Source organism: Podarcis muralis, chromosome 9, assembly GCF_964188315.1.
Source record: "Podarcis muralis chromosome 9, rPodMur119.hap1.1, whole genome shotgun sequence".
In the NCBI taxonomy this organism is placed as follows: Eukaryota; Metazoa; Chordata; class Lepidosauria; order Squamata; family Lacertidae; genus Podarcis; species Podarcis muralis.
In genome coordinates, this window is record NC_135663.1 from 665,184 (window position 1) to 682,120 (window position 16,937).

The following is a 16,937-nucleotide window of genomic DNA, read 5'->3' on the forward strand; positions in this document are numbered from 1 at the left end:
TGGTCTGCAGCAGCAGCTGCTGCTGTTTGCTTCTCCACAGAGCTGCACCAGCTCTCTGGTTTTAAGTTGTACCAGGATTGGTGGCTGCACTTTGGGACATTGGGGGCACAAGGCAGTTTAGACTTTCTGGCTCTTCTGCATTCTTTGGCTGACATGGAAAATAGTTTTCCTGTGGGCTTTCAGTTTTGCGCTCCTCCCTGGAGGGCTGGGCACCCTTTGTTCTGCTCGTGAGCTCCTTGGAGCCTCCCCGCACCCATCACCTTGTCCTTCCTTTCACACTGCCTTGCTCCCCTTTTCTAAAACCCAGGCCAAGCGCATGTCAGGGGCAGCCTGGTCCTTGAGCAGAGCGAGGGTTTCTGCCACACAGACACCAGCTCTGGCTGGTTCGCTTTTTCGTTTGAGAGCAACAGATCATCTGTGCCGCTCCGATCGCCTTTGATGAGACAGCAACCACCCCCATTCTGTCACTGGGTGACAAGTCGGTTATTAATCCTTGAGTAATCTCCTCCTTTGGTGAGGAGGGAAGATGGCAGTTCTCTAAGTATTACATGGCTGTTGATAATGAGGCTTGGTGCAAAGGGAGCTTTGCTTCTTCTCCTCCTTCCAGATGAGTCTGTCCATGTCTTAAATTAGAGGCGGGAGATGCTTTGAATCCTGCACCCTTGGCTCTTCTTGTTGGAGGGGTGGGTGGGTGGCAGGGCAGGCTGTGGAGCTGAAGGCCTTCCTCAGACTTTGGATTTGTACTTCAAAGAGACTCTTGGAGGAGGCCACAAATAGCCTTCTCCTCTGGTGTTTGAGCTGTTGTGGAGTCAGAAACTAACTCCAGTTTCTGGGAGTGGGGAAGAAGGAAGCCTGTGATAATGAACCAAGAAGGCAGCTACAGCACTTTACCTTCAAGCAAAGCAGGCGATGCTCAATTGGTGTGGAAGATGGTTATTTTTCACAGTGAGAAAAATGGTTATTTTTCACAGTGAGAATGAACTTTAATGGCAGAGGCTCGTGCCTGCGTGTTTCAGAAATACTAATGTGATTTGCATGTTTGAGGAAGTGTCTGCATTGACAGCCCTAGAGAAGGAACCCCGCTCTGAAGTGGAGAAGGCAGGGAGCTTCTGCAGCCAAGGACAGGCACTCATTGTGAGTCAAGCCTCAGGATTTTGCCAAGAGAAGGTCAGAATCTTCCAGATTTCAGTTTCACAGAGCGACACTGGAGTCCCACTCATTTTTATGTATTTATATAAGGACTTTCTGTCTTTTTCACAAGGGTTCAGTTGCCTTGAACACTTGTGGAAAAGGCTAGGGTGAGATTAAACATTATATTAAAAATGCAAGAAGCTTAAATCGCTCAAAGTTAAACAGCAAGTATGGCAGCATAAAACATGTTATAGAGGACTTTTGAGGGGAAAGGAGCTGTTGGTGCAACTTAGGTTGTACTGAATTTCTTTCGTTAATGATCTTTATATATGAAGTTTCTATTGTATTTTTGTACCTGATTTTCATTTGTCACGTTTTTCTTTGAGAGATTATCATGCTTTTCTGTTAATAATGCTGCTTTAAATATAGTTTATTATTGCATTTGTACCTCTAGTGCTTGCAATGTCCTGTTTATTAATGACAGGTTGTAAACTGAAGCGGCATAGAGATGATTTAAATAAAAAATATCTAGCTTTCTGCCATCTGCCCAAAGGCTGTTGTGAACAAGTGAGCCTGAGAGAGGTGCCTAAAAAGCCCAGGAGGGAGAGCCCTGAACATACCTCCTCCAGGAGCTCATTCCTTTAAACCAGGGCAGCCAGTGAGAAGACTCTGTTCCTTAAAACATGAGTGTAACTTGCCAGGTAGAGGGGATCTAGAGCCCAAGCTGGGGTCCTGGCTGTTCTTTTCTAAATTCCACACACCCTGCTGTGAGCAGGCAGGCTAGTGACAGGTTCTCTGGCTCATCTGAGGGATGGTGCTCTGATTCTGTGGTAGGTGGCAGGTCCTGTGATTGGCAGTTCTGTTGAACCCCTCTCTCATTCCCACTGCTGGAGGGCACCTTATTGTATCCACTGCCATGTGCTTTGAGGCATCCTTGTGTTTTCTCTAGACACGTTAATGTGGGTTCCCAAATTGAGTTCCCTACCTCCTGTGCAGTTCATGGTGCCTGGCCTCCTAATAAAGGTAAAGGTAAAGGTACCCCTGCCCATACGAGCCAGTCGTGACCGACTCTGGGGTTGCGTGCTCATCTCGCTTAAGAGGCCGGAAGCCAGCGCTGTCCGAAGACACTTCCAGGTCACGTGGCCAGTGTGACGAAGCTGTTCTGGCGAGCCAGCACCAGCGCAGCACACGGAAACGCCGTTTACCTTCCCGCTATAAAGTAGTACCTATTTATCTACTTGCACTTAGGGGTGCTTTCGAACTGCTAGGTGGGCAGGAGCTGGGACCGAATGACGGGAGCTCACCCCGCCGCGGGGATTCAAACCGCCGACCATACGATCGGCAAGTCCTAGGCACTGAGGTTTTACCCACAGCGCCACCCGGCCTCCTAATACGCCTGCGTAATTTCTGGGAGATATTTAGACATGCTGATGGAGTCTGACAGCTTGTTCACCCTACCACGCATCTCTTCAAGTTGGGCAGATGCTAGGATTGCCTCATCCAAAATGATACCTGAATAATATTCCCTGAGGAGGTCCAAATCATTTTGTCCATCTGAATGTGGAAGTGGGCTTCCTCTATCTCTCCTTGCCTTGCACTCGCCTTAGCTGGGCTGCCTTGAGGGTTTTTCTCTCTAGCAAGCCCAGCTCTCTTGGTTTTCCTCCTTCCTTCCAGATTATCCTCCTTTCGGAACTTGCTTGTTTTCTGGTGGGTGCTGCCAGTGGCTGGTGGAATAAAAGGCATCCTTGTGAGAGAGCTGCAAAAGCTGCTCTTCAGTCGTGTTCCCAGGATCCTCCACTGGCCCCGTTGGGCAGGAGCTGCTGCCTGTTATTCCAGGAGCCCCACGGCCCACGGGTGGAAGCAGCAGCCATAGTGTGCTGGCTCAGTCCTGTTTCTCACAGGCACAGCTGCTTCTGCAGAGCTCGGTTTTTTTACTTTTGTTTGTCTCCTGAGCTGTATTCTGCCAAAATGTATGGCTCATTTTGTTATTAATTACTTTTCAGTTTAAAATCATCAAGGGGGCTAGTAATAAAATACAGTTATCATAGAACTGTAGTGCTGGAAGGCACCCCAGGGGTCATCTAGTCCAACCCCCTGCAATTCAGGAATAGCAACTAAACCATCCATGACAGATGGCCATCCAGCCTCTCCTTAAAAGCCTTCAAGGAAGGAGAGTCGATACCACCTTCTGAGGGAGTCTGCACCACTGCTGAAGAGCTGAAGAGCTGAAGAGCTGAAGAGCTATTACTGTCAGTTCTTCCTGATGTTAAGCTAGAATCTTCTTTCTTGTAATAATTAAATGGCAAATACGGAGGACAAAGCAGTGCAGACTAAAACGCCAGGGAAATTAAAACTTAGTAGCTTGCCCTGCTGAATTCCTGCTCCTCTGATGGAGAAGCATCAGGATAGGCCTCTGTGGGAACATTTCCATAGCAGAGGACCTCTTTAGCATCTCAACCAAACACAGCTCAGCCATTGAAGAGCTTAAAGAGCAAAGAAGCTCCATAATGAAGAGTGAAAGTGTGAAAAGGCAGCCCTTGTTCATCCTGGTTCCAAGCAGATTCGTTGAATTGGGCCTGGAAACAAGCGAGGTTGTTTGGTCAGAGAGAGAGAGATGCTCCCCAACATGGAAAGCTTGGCCATAGCATCCTGGAGAAGCTGAAGTTCACAGACACCTCTCAAAAGCAGCCCCAGGCAGAGAGAACACTGCAGTAGATCAGCCATGAGGCAACTAAGGCATGGATGTGTCGCCATAGCCAGATACCTAACTTCTTTAGGAATCTCAGGCGAAGGATGAGTAAAGGGACCAATGGCATCTCACTCACTAGACTGCAGGGACGATGGCATTCCTTGGCTAGAACGCCCAGGGTGCTGGCGGTTCTGTTGTTATGACATGTATTTAATCTCTTTTTAGCCACTGATGAATTTCAATCTTCTTTGGAACAGACTGTTTTTACAGATGATTTCAATGTTTTATTTCATATTTGTGGTTTTCTTTCAATCAAGCGGCATATACACTTTGTTAAATAAAATAAATAAATGTATATTCCAAGCTTCTCCCAAAGGAGCCCGCAGCGGCAAGCACAAAAGATAAAACAATAACAGCATCTTAAAACAATTCCGGTACAGGTGGTGCTGCGTGCCCTGGAACTAAGTGTGAGCAGAGAACAGGGGTGGGAATTCACTTAAAAGGCAAGAAAAGCCTTCCTCTCCTCTTTGAGCCTGTAAAGAGAGGGTGGCTTTTTCTTTCTCCTGCCCAGCATTTAATCCTTTAAGTGTGCCTTCCATCACACTGCCTGGTGGGAAGAGCACGTCTCCCTGCCCTGGTGCAATTGCATTTCCACCTTAGCCAAACTGCTGCCAGACCCATCACTCTGCAAAACCAGCCCCCCCCTTTATTTTAAGGAGGGAGAACAACTGTGGCCCCTCCCCTCTTGGGGCCTGTTGTGGGGCATGTGCTGGGTGTCTGCAGCTGTCTGCTTCGGGAAAGTAGTTATTGATTTTAAGTGGACTAATTTCTTGCTTTTTCAAGCTTTCAGCTCACGAACCTGCAGTTTGGAAGTGAGCCTTTAACAGGGCAGCTGCATTGCTGCATTTTTAAAACAAGTTTCAACAAGTTTCCCCTCCCCACCAAGTTTGTTATCTTACACGCATCGTCTTCCAAAACCTTCTGTAAGTAGTGTTCTCTTTTCTGCAACCCACCCTTCAAAAGCAGAACATTCTTACTCGTCTATGAAGAGGTTTTTTTTTAAAAAGCCGGCCTTCACTTGGTCTTGTTTTCCATCATTTGGGTGCTGTCCTTGCATTGCTTCCATTTTGTGCAGGAAGCCTCCTGGTGCCTTAGACTGAGTCACTTGCAGGTCTCTCCCTGCATTTCTCAGGCCAACTGTGAATTTAACCCATCAGCAGTTTTCCTAGGAAGGCAGGCAAACCAGAAAGCCTGCGTCTTGTTAGGGGTGGCCTATTGGAGGCGAAACTGTGTTGGGGGCAGCTGTTCTGGGAAGGCGACCAGGCCTTCCTTAACAGGCAAACAGGGCACTTGGGATGCTGCTTCCCATCACAGCCCTGACTGGCTGACTTCACATGTCAGTTTCCATGTCTGTGGCAAAAACTGCATCTTGCATTTTGGTGCTTCGTGAAGAGTCCTAGGTGAAATGCTTCAAACTGTTGGCCCAGGATCTCTGGCTCCTTCTCCAAGTGCAATGTGACCATGGCACTCTGGTATAGTCACGCTGGCCAGGAATCGGGCAGGCTGGGCCGCTGAGCCTTGGCCAGCACGCTGAGCAACTGGGTATGACTAGAATTGCAGTTGCAGAGGCAATAGTTGTGGAATAGATGTGCCAGGACAGGTCAGCTCTGTTCTCGGTAGCTGAGCTATCTCTGTGGGTTGTGGATTCAGGGCTGGTCCTATGGCAGTTTTTCCAGTGGATTTCTTGAGCTGCGGTAACCATGCACTGCATGCATTAGAAGAAAACACCTTCCTGTGATTCTGGGAAGAAGCACATCTAGGAGGATTTGATTAAAAGGTGTTTTTTCTTAATACAGTCATACCTCGGGTTACAGCCACTTCAGGTTGTGTTTTTTCGGGTTACGGACCACCAAAACCTGGAATTACTGGAATGGGTTACTTCTGGGTTTCGGCGGTTGCGCATGCGCGGGTTGCGAACGCTGTGGGTTGTGAATGTGCATTCTGCACGGATCACGTTTGCAACCTGCGCATCCACTGTAATATACAAGGGGAGTGGACTGGGAAGGGAGTGAGGCTGTTACAAGATCTGCGCCCAGGTGTCAAGCCGTGGGATTCCTGGCTGTGTGCTGTTAGTCTGCTCCGTGGGGCGGTGCCGCAGGTGATAGTCCCCTCTTCAGACTCGCTGTACTTTCATTGTGAACACACCATCCCCAATAGGGTTCCATGCTGGCAAAACAGGCTGGTTGCACATAGCCTAGACTTCAGAACAGTACTGATGAATAGCCAAAGCTGTAGATGTTTCCCAGCAGGAGGGAGAGGAAGACACAGATCCAGGCACTTGGTCTCTTAAAGACTGATCCACAGAGCTTTTCCTTTTTACGGATGCTCAAACCATCAGACTTTCATATCCCAGACTGAGCCTTTCTGCCTGGAGAGGCCACTTCTCATCTTGCAGGTAGCATTACTGGAGGAGGAAGAGGATGTTCTTCAAGTGGCAGAAAGCCTTAAAAGGCAAGAGATTGGTTGCCAATTTGCCCCCGGGCCAGGTTCAGGGTGTTTCTATTTGTATATAAAGCCCTTAACAATTTGGGACTGGTTTACCTGCAAGATCACCTTGCCCCCTATATATGCCAACTCAACTGCTTTGATCTGCTGAACTGGCACTGTTATCGGTGCCACATAATGCCCATTCCACAGTTGTAGGAAATGGATCTCTTAAGTGTGGCAGCACCTGCACTTTGGAACTCCCTGCCTGTTGATATCTGGAAGGCACCTTTGCTGTTCTCTTTTCAGCACCTGCTGAAAACATTTTTGTTTAGTAAAACCTTATATTGTAGATTTTAAATTACTGTTGTGAATTTCTTTATTGATGATTTTATTGTTTTATCTTTTCTGTAAACTGCTTTGAGGTTTTCTCCCATCAAGGGGTGTATAAATTTTCTGACATATATAAGCTGTCTCGCAGCAGTTCTTGGAATGCTCTGGCTCCCAAAGAGAGAGGGACTGGGCCACACGCTGCCACTGGGTGCATTTCTAGCGAAAGGACCATGCATTGCTGAGAGGCCGCTTCCCATCTTCATTTTGCTCTGGCAGAAGTTGGAAGCGATTTGAAGGGGCTTGGAAAAGATTCTTGCTATTGCCTCCATTTAACACCTCTGGCTTTCTTTTGGGCTGCCAGTGAGTCAGCTTCCATAGAACCAGAAGCATTCAGCAGACTCATGTGGCAGCCCCCTTCTACTTGAGGCTTTTTAAGAAAAAATGTGTGTGGGGGGGAGAGGGTCCACACCTGTGCGTCCTAGTCCTGTGCAGTCTTCTCTTGAAAGGAGCCAGATTGCACAGCTCCCCTTTGCAGCACATCCCACTCTGGAGGATTTCAGAAGTCCGCCCCCATATTCGCCTGGATCTGTTTTCCAGCAGCTCATCTCCCTTGTTTCTGGTCCTACTGTAAGAGTAAGCAGCCCTTTGCCCTCTTCAACGTTTATTTCAAATCTATGAAGAAACTCTGTGACTGGCCTCCTTTGTCTTCGCGTGTGTAGAGAGGAGGAGGAGGATTTCTCCTTTGTGGCACTGAACAATGCTTTGGGTCCAGATTCGCCTTGAAGAGCCTCGTTGCCGTTGTCAACTGACCCTTGGCTTCTCCCTGTTTATTTCCCCAGGCGTCGAGCGCCAGCGCCAGGATGAGCGTGGAAGTGAGCGGCAAGCCCCTGAAAGTGGGCTCTCGGGTGGAAGTCATCGGGAAAGGGTACCGTGGGACGGTGGCCTATGTGGGTGCCACGCTCTTTGCCACCGGGAAGTGGGTGGGCGTCATCCTGGACGAAGCGAAAGGCAAGAACGATGGCATGGTGCAGGGCAGAAAGTACTTCACCTGCGAGGAGAACCACGGCATCTTTGTGCGACAGTCGCAGGTAAGCTTCCTCTTGAGCAGCCGCCTGGCGGCAAGGCTGGGTGTTACCGAGATCAGTCAGTGCTTGTGTTGGTCAGGAAAGAAGTTCTGTTCAACACGCTTGATAGGGAGAGTGTCTCTCTCCCCCTTTAAGGTGCACCAGCCGTTTCCAAGCACCAACTGCGGTTTTACCCTTTCTGGTGCCCTCGTGAGTCTCCTAAAATAGGAGGCACCCACTTGGTGCCCTTCAGGCCTTCCCTTGGTGCCCACAAAGCCTCCGAAGCCCACCCCTTCCCACCCCACTCACTGCCCCCTTGGTCCTGAGGCACTAAGGGTGGTTATATAGAGCAGAACTTAGAGTAATGTTATTCTTCCCTGCTATTTTAACGCCATGTGCTTTTCAAGCTCCGATTAATTCTGCTGGCTCTGTCACGCACGCCCTTCCTTCCTCTGGAGAGGAAGTGAGCAGAGTGGGACATGCCCATGGCACTTGCTGAACAGTCCTGATTCCCCCACAGATCAGATAGGGGGGTTGTGGGGGGTTCCTAGTCGGGGAGCTTGAGGTAACCTGGCTCCTCTATTCTTCTGCTGGCCTTGGCTTATGTCTTAAGGATTCTGTCCCAGTGCCGTCTGGTCCTGGTTGACTTCAGTCTTGGTAGCCCAAGATGGTTTCGTGCTTGAGCTGGGAAACCCAGATGGCAAGTGATGTGGGGCACAATCCCCCCATTGCAGCTCGTGCCCATTTTGGTGTGTGTTGTGCAGAAGATGCTCTCCTTGAGGCTCCTGTTCTCCTGCCCTTAGTTGTGCCCAAGCCCTCTGCCTGGAGCAGTTGGGCCTTCCTTCTGGAGGCCTGGCTACTGGGGCTTCCTCTCTCTCATTTCCTCCCTGAATTTTCTGGTGCTGCTTGACAGATCTGTTGCTATGGCAATCTTGTTGGCAGCTGGAGCTGGTTGCTGCTGCTGCTGCTTCAGGTCCAGCTTCTTCCTGGTGATGGGAAGCAAAGATGCAGAAAGATGTGGCTCTGGCCAGGTTGGGCTGCTCTCTCCTTCGCATTCCTCCGTGCCCCAGTTAGTGGTCAAGTTGACAGGTTGCGCAGGGTGAACCAAATGCTGGGTATCTATTTGGAAGCTGTTTCGTGTGACATAATCTGCACATGCTCTTGGGCACGAATTAACCAGTGAGGGTGAACAGGAAGGCTGGGGCAGTTGGCCAGGCCTTTGCGGTGTCCCCTGCTCTGTGTGTTTTGGTGTGGGGGGCGGAAGGGAGTTTGCCCCAATATGCAGGGCTGAATAAGAACAAGTCCTTGAATAAGGACCCCCTTCTCTACCCTTGTTTCACTTGCAGGAGGGGGTCAGCACTAGCAGGTTGAACCAAGGGAGGGGCCAGCCTGAAACCCTTCCCCTTCCTCATTGCTGCCTCCGCCTCTCTGTGCCCCTTTGCTCCCGAATGAGTGGGTCTCCCAAGAGCGGTGGGTTAATAATATTCAGCTTGGGGAAATGGCCAGCTCACTCCCCAGTAATCACGGAGGGAGTTTTCCCCTTCCACTCCCCTTGCTCAAAGGGTGTTGCCAGCACAGAAAAAAAGCTGCCTGGCACACAAAGGGAGAATCTTTGCGATGCCTGAATTATATAGCCAAACCCAAAGTTCCAAACTATTAAGACTAGGGATAAGGGAAAGTCAGATATGTAGCAGTAGAAATGGAAAAACCAACCACAAGAGTTTGCTTCCTAAAGAGTCTATACCTGACAATCTTAAAGGGAAATCCTAAACTTACTTACAAGACTGAGGGCTCAGTAGAAGAAAAATGTCAGAAGGAGCAATTCCCATTCTTATACCTGTAAAATTCTGGAGTGGTGCTGGTGTTGACCAAGGGAAGAGAATCCACCAGTCATCGTCATCGTCACCATCACCATCATTATATATTATTTATACCCCGCCCATCTGGCCGGGCTTCCCCAGCCACTCTGGGCGGCTTCCAACCAAATATTAAAATACAGTAATACATCAAACATTAAAAGCTTCCCTCAACAGGGCTACAGGTCATGTATGCTTGATGTACATGCAGGGCAGGGAGCCACTGGGCATGGAAGACTGGTAAAAACTTTCAGCAGCCCAGGGAGGGGGAAGCAATGGGTGTAAATTGGGAGGTGTTTTCTCTTCTGCCAGTAGACAAGGGCCCCCGAGAGATGGGGAGGCTGCGCTATTGCATCAGGCATGGTGGCTGTTTTATTCTCAAGCCTTTTTCCACAGGCAGTTCTGGGGTGCTAAAGGGTGTGTGTGTTTTAGATGAAGAACTTAGATGTCTATAAAACCCAGGCATGTTGGTTTTGTTTTAGAAAGCAGCAACTGGGTTCCAGGGGGCCACTTACCAAGTCCATAACTAGATCTGAACCCACACATCACATACAGGCTCTTTGGGGACCAGAACCTTGTGACGGCAGCACTGCAGGCTTTTCAGAAAGATCTCAAAAAACAATGTTTCTTGCTGGCTTTCTTTCAAAGGGGTTTACTTATTGGACTTTGATGCTCTCAGTACCGGTGGTATTTATGTAATGCTCAGCTATTTGCTTGTTTGATCTGTGCTAATATATTTGTGTGTATTATTAGTGTTTTTATATTAGGCGCCACCTTGAGGTTATTTACTCTTAAAGGCGGCTCATAAATCTTCAAATAAAAATCAATAAAACTCTTCGCTTACTGAAGTGTGAGAGGCCCTGTCAGTTCTGGCTTTTGACAAACCATCCAATTCAACTTCCTTTTTAAATGGATTTATGATGCTGCTGTTGCAATTATTTTAACATGAGCTTTAATGATATGATTTTATCTGCTTCCAATCCATGTTTTAAAATCTGCATTTTGATTTTATTTTATGTTTGTCACTTTGCATTTAATATATTGTAAGCTGCCTCGCTGAGGGTGCTTACCCTGAAATGTGACCTGACAGTATTTCAATAAATAATTTATATGAAATGTTAAATCTGATCAGATCCAGGTTTTTGACGATGGCGCAGAAACAACGTCCCCGGAGACGCCGGAGTCTTCCGCTTCGAAGGTCCCCAAGAGAGGTAGGGACTTCAGTGATCCTTGACTAGCCTGTTCATGTGAATATAGTAGGGACAAGCAGGATTTTGCAAGGTTCCTGCTGGAGCACCTTGTTTTCTCTGGCAGCTGAATTTGAACAGCAGGCAGCTTAAAGAGGGTGTGGAGAGAGGATCCCATCGGGTCAGCGAAGCCAGATAAACAGGTGGAGATGAGAGGGGGGAAAGAGAACGCAGCCGGCTTCACCAGGCAGAGGTGAAGGGAGGTGACGATTGTCCCGGTTTAAGGACCAGGGCATAGGATGCAGGAAGTGGCTGGGTTAGTCTTACAAGGTTGGGATGCAGGAGTGAGGCCGGCAGGTGAGAAGCGTCAGAGTTTCTGGACTTGGCCTTAATGTTTTCTCCCTGGAACTCTGAGCGGCATGGCTTTTTGCCAGAGGGTTTCCATGGAAACCGGTGGCTGCTGCAACGTTTGGTGCAGGCGTGAAACAGATGGAAAGGACGTGCTGGGCTCTGCTTGGCTGTAGCTCTCTTCTCTCTTTTAAAGGAGCCTCTGGCTTCCTTAGCATTCAGGCTACAGCAGAGCTCAGAGCTACTATAACATGGGCTGGTGTGTCCCATGCTGGGTACATGGGTCTGAGATTTGCAGTGCCCTGGGAGGGCATGCCAGGGCTGGCTGGCTGATTTGCTAGAAACCCTGCACTCCAACTTTGTCTCCCTTCTCCACAAGTCCAGAGTACCATTAACATCACCAACAGTGAGGCTGTTTGACTGAGTGCATCAGCAGTAAGCAGCCTGCATCTTTTTTAAGCATTCTGTTTTGCTCCTTTGGGATACTTGATTTGTATCTTGGGGTTCCTCCTGCTAGGCTAGAACCTTTTGTTTTCTTTGTGGGTGGCCCTGTTTCGCCTTCAAAATGATTGGCGAGGGCCAGCTGAGTTTGCCATTAAAGCATCGTATCGTCTCCAAAGTAGCTTTTAACATTCACAATAAGGCAGCCGGTATCACAGAACACATCCAGTAAAGACAAGTGGCAAATGACCGATACGCATTGACTACAGGACAGTATCAGGAATGAAAGGGGACTCGCCAGGTTCATTGCTGTGCAGAGAGAGGACATCACAAACCGTGTGAAGGATACTGGCTGTGCTTTATTAGTTATTGTGGGGTTCACTAAGTTTAATAGCAGCTATTATTGTTATTAGGGACGCAGGTGGCGCTGTGGGTTAAACCACAGAGCCTAGGATTTGCCGATCAGAAGGTTGGCGGTTCAAATCCCCGTGACAGGGTGAGCTCCCGTTATTTGGTCCCTGCTCCTGCCAACCTAGCAGTTCGAAAGCACGAAGTGCAAGTAGATAAATAGGTACTGCTCTGGCGGGAAGGTAAACGGCGTTTCTGTGTGCTGCTCTGGTTCGCCAGAAGCGGCTTAGTCATGCTGGCCACATGACCCGGAACCTGTACGCCAGCTCCCTCAGCCAGTAAAGCGAGATGAGCGCCGCAACCCCAGAGTCAGTCACGACTGGACCTAATGGTCAGGGGTCCCTTTACCTTTACCTATTATTATTATTATTATTATTATTATTAACTTCGTTGCCTCAGTGGATGCTGGTTTGCCTGTGCTTGGAACCTGAGTTTCCCCCTCTGCCTCACAAATGAGCTGAAGGGTATAAAATGGGAGCTGCCTTCCTGGTGAAATTCAGGAATCCAGATCCTCCCTTAGGAACTTGCTGCTGATGCCTTGACAGGTGCGGGGAGAGTAATCCATTTTCCAGAGTCTCTTCTGAGTGCTTTGCTTCTTTTCCTTTTCTCTTCTCCTCCAGATTCTTCGGAAGGTCCCAAAGCCAGCAAGCTGGTGAGTACTTTGTTCTTGGGATGGGCGAACAGTTCATTCCATCCACGTCTAACTTTTGGTTTGAAGGGGGGGGGGGGAATTTCGACCCAGACGCTTGAGACTTCATAGAATTATAGAATTGTCGTTGGAATGGATCTTGAGGGCCTCCTGGTCCAGCCCCCTCCAGTGCAGGATTCTCCCCTGGGTCATACATGACAGATGGCCACCAAAGCTCTGCTTGAATGTTTTGTGGCTTCGCTCTCAATGTGCGCAAGGGCAGGGCTGGGATGGGGGACTAGAGCACACATCACACCCGTTGCAAAGGCAGCAATTGCTTTATGAACGAAAAAGAAGGGGCTGGGAGCACAAAGTCCTGCAACTGCTGACTGAAATGGGTGTCTGCTGGAGCAAGCCAGCTCTGTCTGCCAGGGGCGCCAAAGCCTGTGACGCTGCGTGTCCAGAGGTTTGCTTATTTGTTGCACGTGCACTGAATCGAGGGCTCTCTCACAGCCACCGGGCTTCCGGGCTTCCTCACACTCGATGAGACACAAAAGGCCTAGGCGTGCTTCTTAGTTCTGACCCCTGGACTTGGAACTGCTCCTGCAGTTTGCAGGCCAGGGCGCCTTGCTGGCAAGATGTTACAGGCTGCACCCTCTAGTATCACACCTTGGCCCAAGCCACAGGGATGAGTTGGCTTGCGCAATGAGGGAGTGGGGGTGTTGTCCCGGCTTCAACACGGAACCATGCGCCCCTCTCGGCTGCCACGTTGGCTGATCAAATGACTCCGTCTGAGGCTGGTTCAAGCTGCTTGCTGGGTCGCTGGTTCCGAGCGATGCGTCAGGGAGCACATGGCACTTGCAGCTGCAAGGGAGGGCCTGGTTCATGGCCATAGTGGAGCACAGCAGCCTGCAGTCAGAGATACGGACCCAAGAGCCGTGGCGGTGTGAGCTAGTGTTGACTCATGTCGCTCATGTTCCTGCGCTCTGTGGGGATCAGAAGTGCCCAAGTCCAGCCCCCTGACTTGCCTCTCCTCTAGGCCGATGGAGAGGACATATGCAGTTAGCTGGCTGGTGGTGCCTTTCCTTGGGTTCCCCTTCATGTGGGGCAGAAGTGTGTCAGTTGCCAAACATTTGCTTCACCCTCAGTTTTGCAAGCCCTCCCATTCAGTTTCTAAGTTATGTTCAGTGGGAAGATTACCCCCCCCACACACACACCTGCTGAGCCCCAGGAACGAGGGAGGAGGATGAAGGCAGAGGGGCAGGCTGGAGGTCAGAGTTATGCCGAAGGAGCAGCTCTGCCAGAGGGGGGGCAGTCACTGACTCAGGAGGGAGGTAGGCAGGCGGGTGGGTGGGTGTCTCATGAACTGGCGCTACTGCCCCCCAAAACTCCCTGACTCTCTTGAATAAATAATAGTAATTTTATTATTTGGACCCCACCCACCTGTCTGGGTTGCCCCAGCCCCTCTGGGCAGCTCTTTAGAGCAAGGGCACAAGTGGCTTTTCCTACTGACAACCTTGCAAGGGGGGGTCGCCATGCCCAGTGAACAAAGCGCTTCCAAAGGCACCACCTGCCCCAACAGATGCCGGCAGCATGGAGCGTGAAGCGGATGGTTTGCGGTCGTGGGCTTTGCAGGCGCTTCTCACATGGCACCAGCTGGGCAGCAGCAGCAGCAACAACAACAGAGGCTGCTCTTCCTCCAGTGCCCACTTTCCTGGTTTCCGAGATATTAAAACATTGGGTGGGAAGAGATGGGAGGCTTGGGGAGGAAGATGCTCATCCCAGTCCCAACCTTTCCGATTTCCAAGATGGCCTACCGGGATTTGCCCCGGCATGGCTGGCCTAAGTTGCCCAGTTGAGGCTCATCAGTCTTTTTAAATAAAAAACACTACGGAATAATCTTAATGTGTCTGCCAACGTTAACATACCCTCCGCTGTCGCAAAAATAGCTTGTGTTAACCAGCCTAACATCCAAGCAACTTAGTTGCTTGGTGATATTCAGCTAAGCTTTACTTGGAGTCCACCCTCTGAAATTAAAGGACCTCAGTTAGTCATGCTCATTAATTTTCAGTGGGTCTACCCTGAGTAAAACTTAGTTGACTGACCCCCTCCCTAACTATTCACATGCAACCAAAAATCTTGTGGTCTTCTAGTTAAATAAATGTGATTAACGTCCTGGATTTCTCATTTCTCATTTCTCTCTGTTCACTCTCCATTGTCGTTCACAGTGCTGCCATCTCATCTGCAACTGGCATTATTTCTTAATTTCTTTCTCATTTATTCTGCCTATTCAGTCCATCATCAAATGCAACCCTTCCTCTCCACTCGCTCACTGAAAACTCTGGTGCCGTCTCTCCCCCTGACTTCTGCAACCTTTTCCTTGCTGGCCTCCTGCCAGCACAGCTTGGCCACCTCAGCTCCATCCAGAACTCTGCCCCCAACATTGCTCACCACTCTGGCCAGGTTGTGCCCCCTGATGAAATCCGTCCACCATGTTTTAGTTTGGAGAAAAGGTGAGGAAGAGGGGACTTAACTCTCTCCAGGATCTCCCAGCGTGGAAGACTCTTTCCCAGTTATACCAGGAGATACTCCCAGGGACTCAAGCTGGGGACTATGGCCAAGTCCTGGAGTTCATCCTGTCCCCTTAAATGACATTTTCTTAGCCACAAGCCCCAAACTTTATAGAAGGGTATGGACACAGTAATAATGTCAGCTGCCAATAATGTTAATAATGTCAGCTCAAACCTTCATAAGGGAACAGGTCATCCCTTGGGCTTCCATCCACCCAGCTGTGTCCTCACTGCCTTCATCTCCGTCCTCATTTCCATAAAACTTGCCCACCCTCTGCTGTTTTGGAGAGTCGCCTCCTCCCTTGACTTTGTTTTGCTTCCCAGTCCTGAGTCTAAGGCTGTGCCCATGGCTTCTTTCTAAGAAGAATGAGGAACTTGAGTCTCGGGGCCGCTTTCCTCTGTCCTTTCCGGAAGGGCGTCTGCCTGCATCCCTTGTTCCAAGCTGAATTTGGAGCTGTGGGCAGGAGTTGTTTGTTGCTCCACTAGATGTCAGCAGAGCCAGGAGATCTTGGGAGCTGCTGTTGCAAAAGAGTCCTTGGCTGTCTAATGGGCGGAAGGGCAGTATTTGGCGAGAGTATCTCCTTTGAGGGTTATGCAGGCTACATTATCTGCTTGTATTGCATTGTGGTATCATGTTCATCTCAGTGACTTGCAAATAGTTCTCTATTTGTAGATAATCATGGCTGAAGAAGAGGCCATTTTGAAATTGGTTTCTTGCTTTGAGGGGAATGGTCTTTTGCTCAACAGTCGTTCAGGGGGTCCCAACCATTTTCTCTGGGGTTTCCAAACTGACACCAGTGGAACCGACCGCGAGGAGACCCCTGTTCTCCTTTTGAGGTGGGGCCCTTCCGTACAAGAATTGTTCCATGAAGCAAACTGGCTGCAGTCCTCAATGGGCTTGCGAGCTCACCAGTCTTTCCTCAGTGAATTCCATATCAAAGTCAACATGGTTCGGACTCTCCTGTGTTTGGTCTGCTGTTGAGACTTTTCACCTATTGCCTTCCTGCTTTTAATGGAAAGGCAGGATAGAAACGTTAAGTCCTGCTTCCAGGCATCAGCACCACGACTGAGTTGTGGCATTATATAATTTCCCTCCCACCTCTGCTACTGCTGTGTGAACCACCTTCCATCCGGAGCCCAAGGTGTCCCAGGACCTGGGTGTGAGGAGGGAAAGGCCAGCCCCGTCCTCGTTTCTCAAGCTTGCTTTTCTGTCTTGGTTGAACTCCTGGAGGCTAACGAGGCTGTGAGAAGGAGGAGGAGGGTTGTGTGTGCTGCTGAACAGAGCCTAACCAAGATGGTTGCCCTGAGCGAGGTTTTCCCCACTATGGCAGCACCCAGTCTGGTTCCCACTTGCCTTTGGTGCATAACAGCCTGTATCTTTCTAACATCTAATCTTTTATCCTCTTTCCATGCAGCGTGGAGTGAAACCTAAAAAGGTGGTGCCTCTTTTTTCTCTTGACAGAGTCCCACCCGCGCATGAAACCGTTTCGCCAGGGGCTGCTGTGCCCCCCCTCCGTTGTGCACAAGTGCATGTGCCCTCCTTGCATGTCTGCTCCCTTGGCTGGCGCCTGATGAGTTGGCTTGGAGTGCTTTGCATCAGTGGTTCCCAATTAGGGGGTCTGTGGAGTGCACTCAGGGGGTCCGCAGCCCCATCCCTTGCCTCCCCCCCAACTTTTTAAAGGGTCATTTTTGCATGGTAATATCACAAATTTAATGGTCTGTTTTAGCACTGTATGATTTTTCAGTATATTGGCCAAAATCGGTTCTGAAATCACACCGCGATAACAATTTTGACCCG

At 49.5% G+C, this 16,937-nt stretch overlaps 2 protein-coding genes across 11 annotated transcripts in view; one reads left to right on the forward strand and one right to left on the reverse strand.

Annotated features, from left to right (window-relative positions):
* The window catches only part of LOC114604465 (uncharacterized), a 44,888-nt gene that overhangs the window by 25,252 nt on the left and 2,699 nt on the right, over positions 1-16,937 (reverse strand). The window lies entirely within an intron of this gene.
* DCTN1 (dynactin subunit 1) overlaps positions 1-16,937 on the forward strand; it is a 73,052-nt gene that overhangs the window by 17,982 nt on the left and 38,133 nt on the right. For 7 of the 10 annotated variants that reach the window (XM_077933673.1, XM_028744576.2, XM_077933670.1 and 4 more), the window contains exons 2-5: positions 7,477-7,725; positions 10,690-10,768; positions 12,562-12,593; positions 16,555-16,575. In XM_077933673.1, coding sequence (XP_077789799.1) covers positions 7,498-7,725; positions 10,690-10,768; positions 12,562-12,593; positions 16,555-16,575 — 360 coding nt within the window. In that variant the 5' untranslated portion in view covers positions 7,477-7,497. The remainder of the gene's footprint in view (positions 1-7,476; positions 7,726-10,689; positions 10,769-12,561; positions 12,594-16,554; positions 16,576-16,937) is intronic. The other 3 variants (XM_077933672.1, XM_077933674.1, XM_077933675.1) reach the window with 1 other exon arrangement.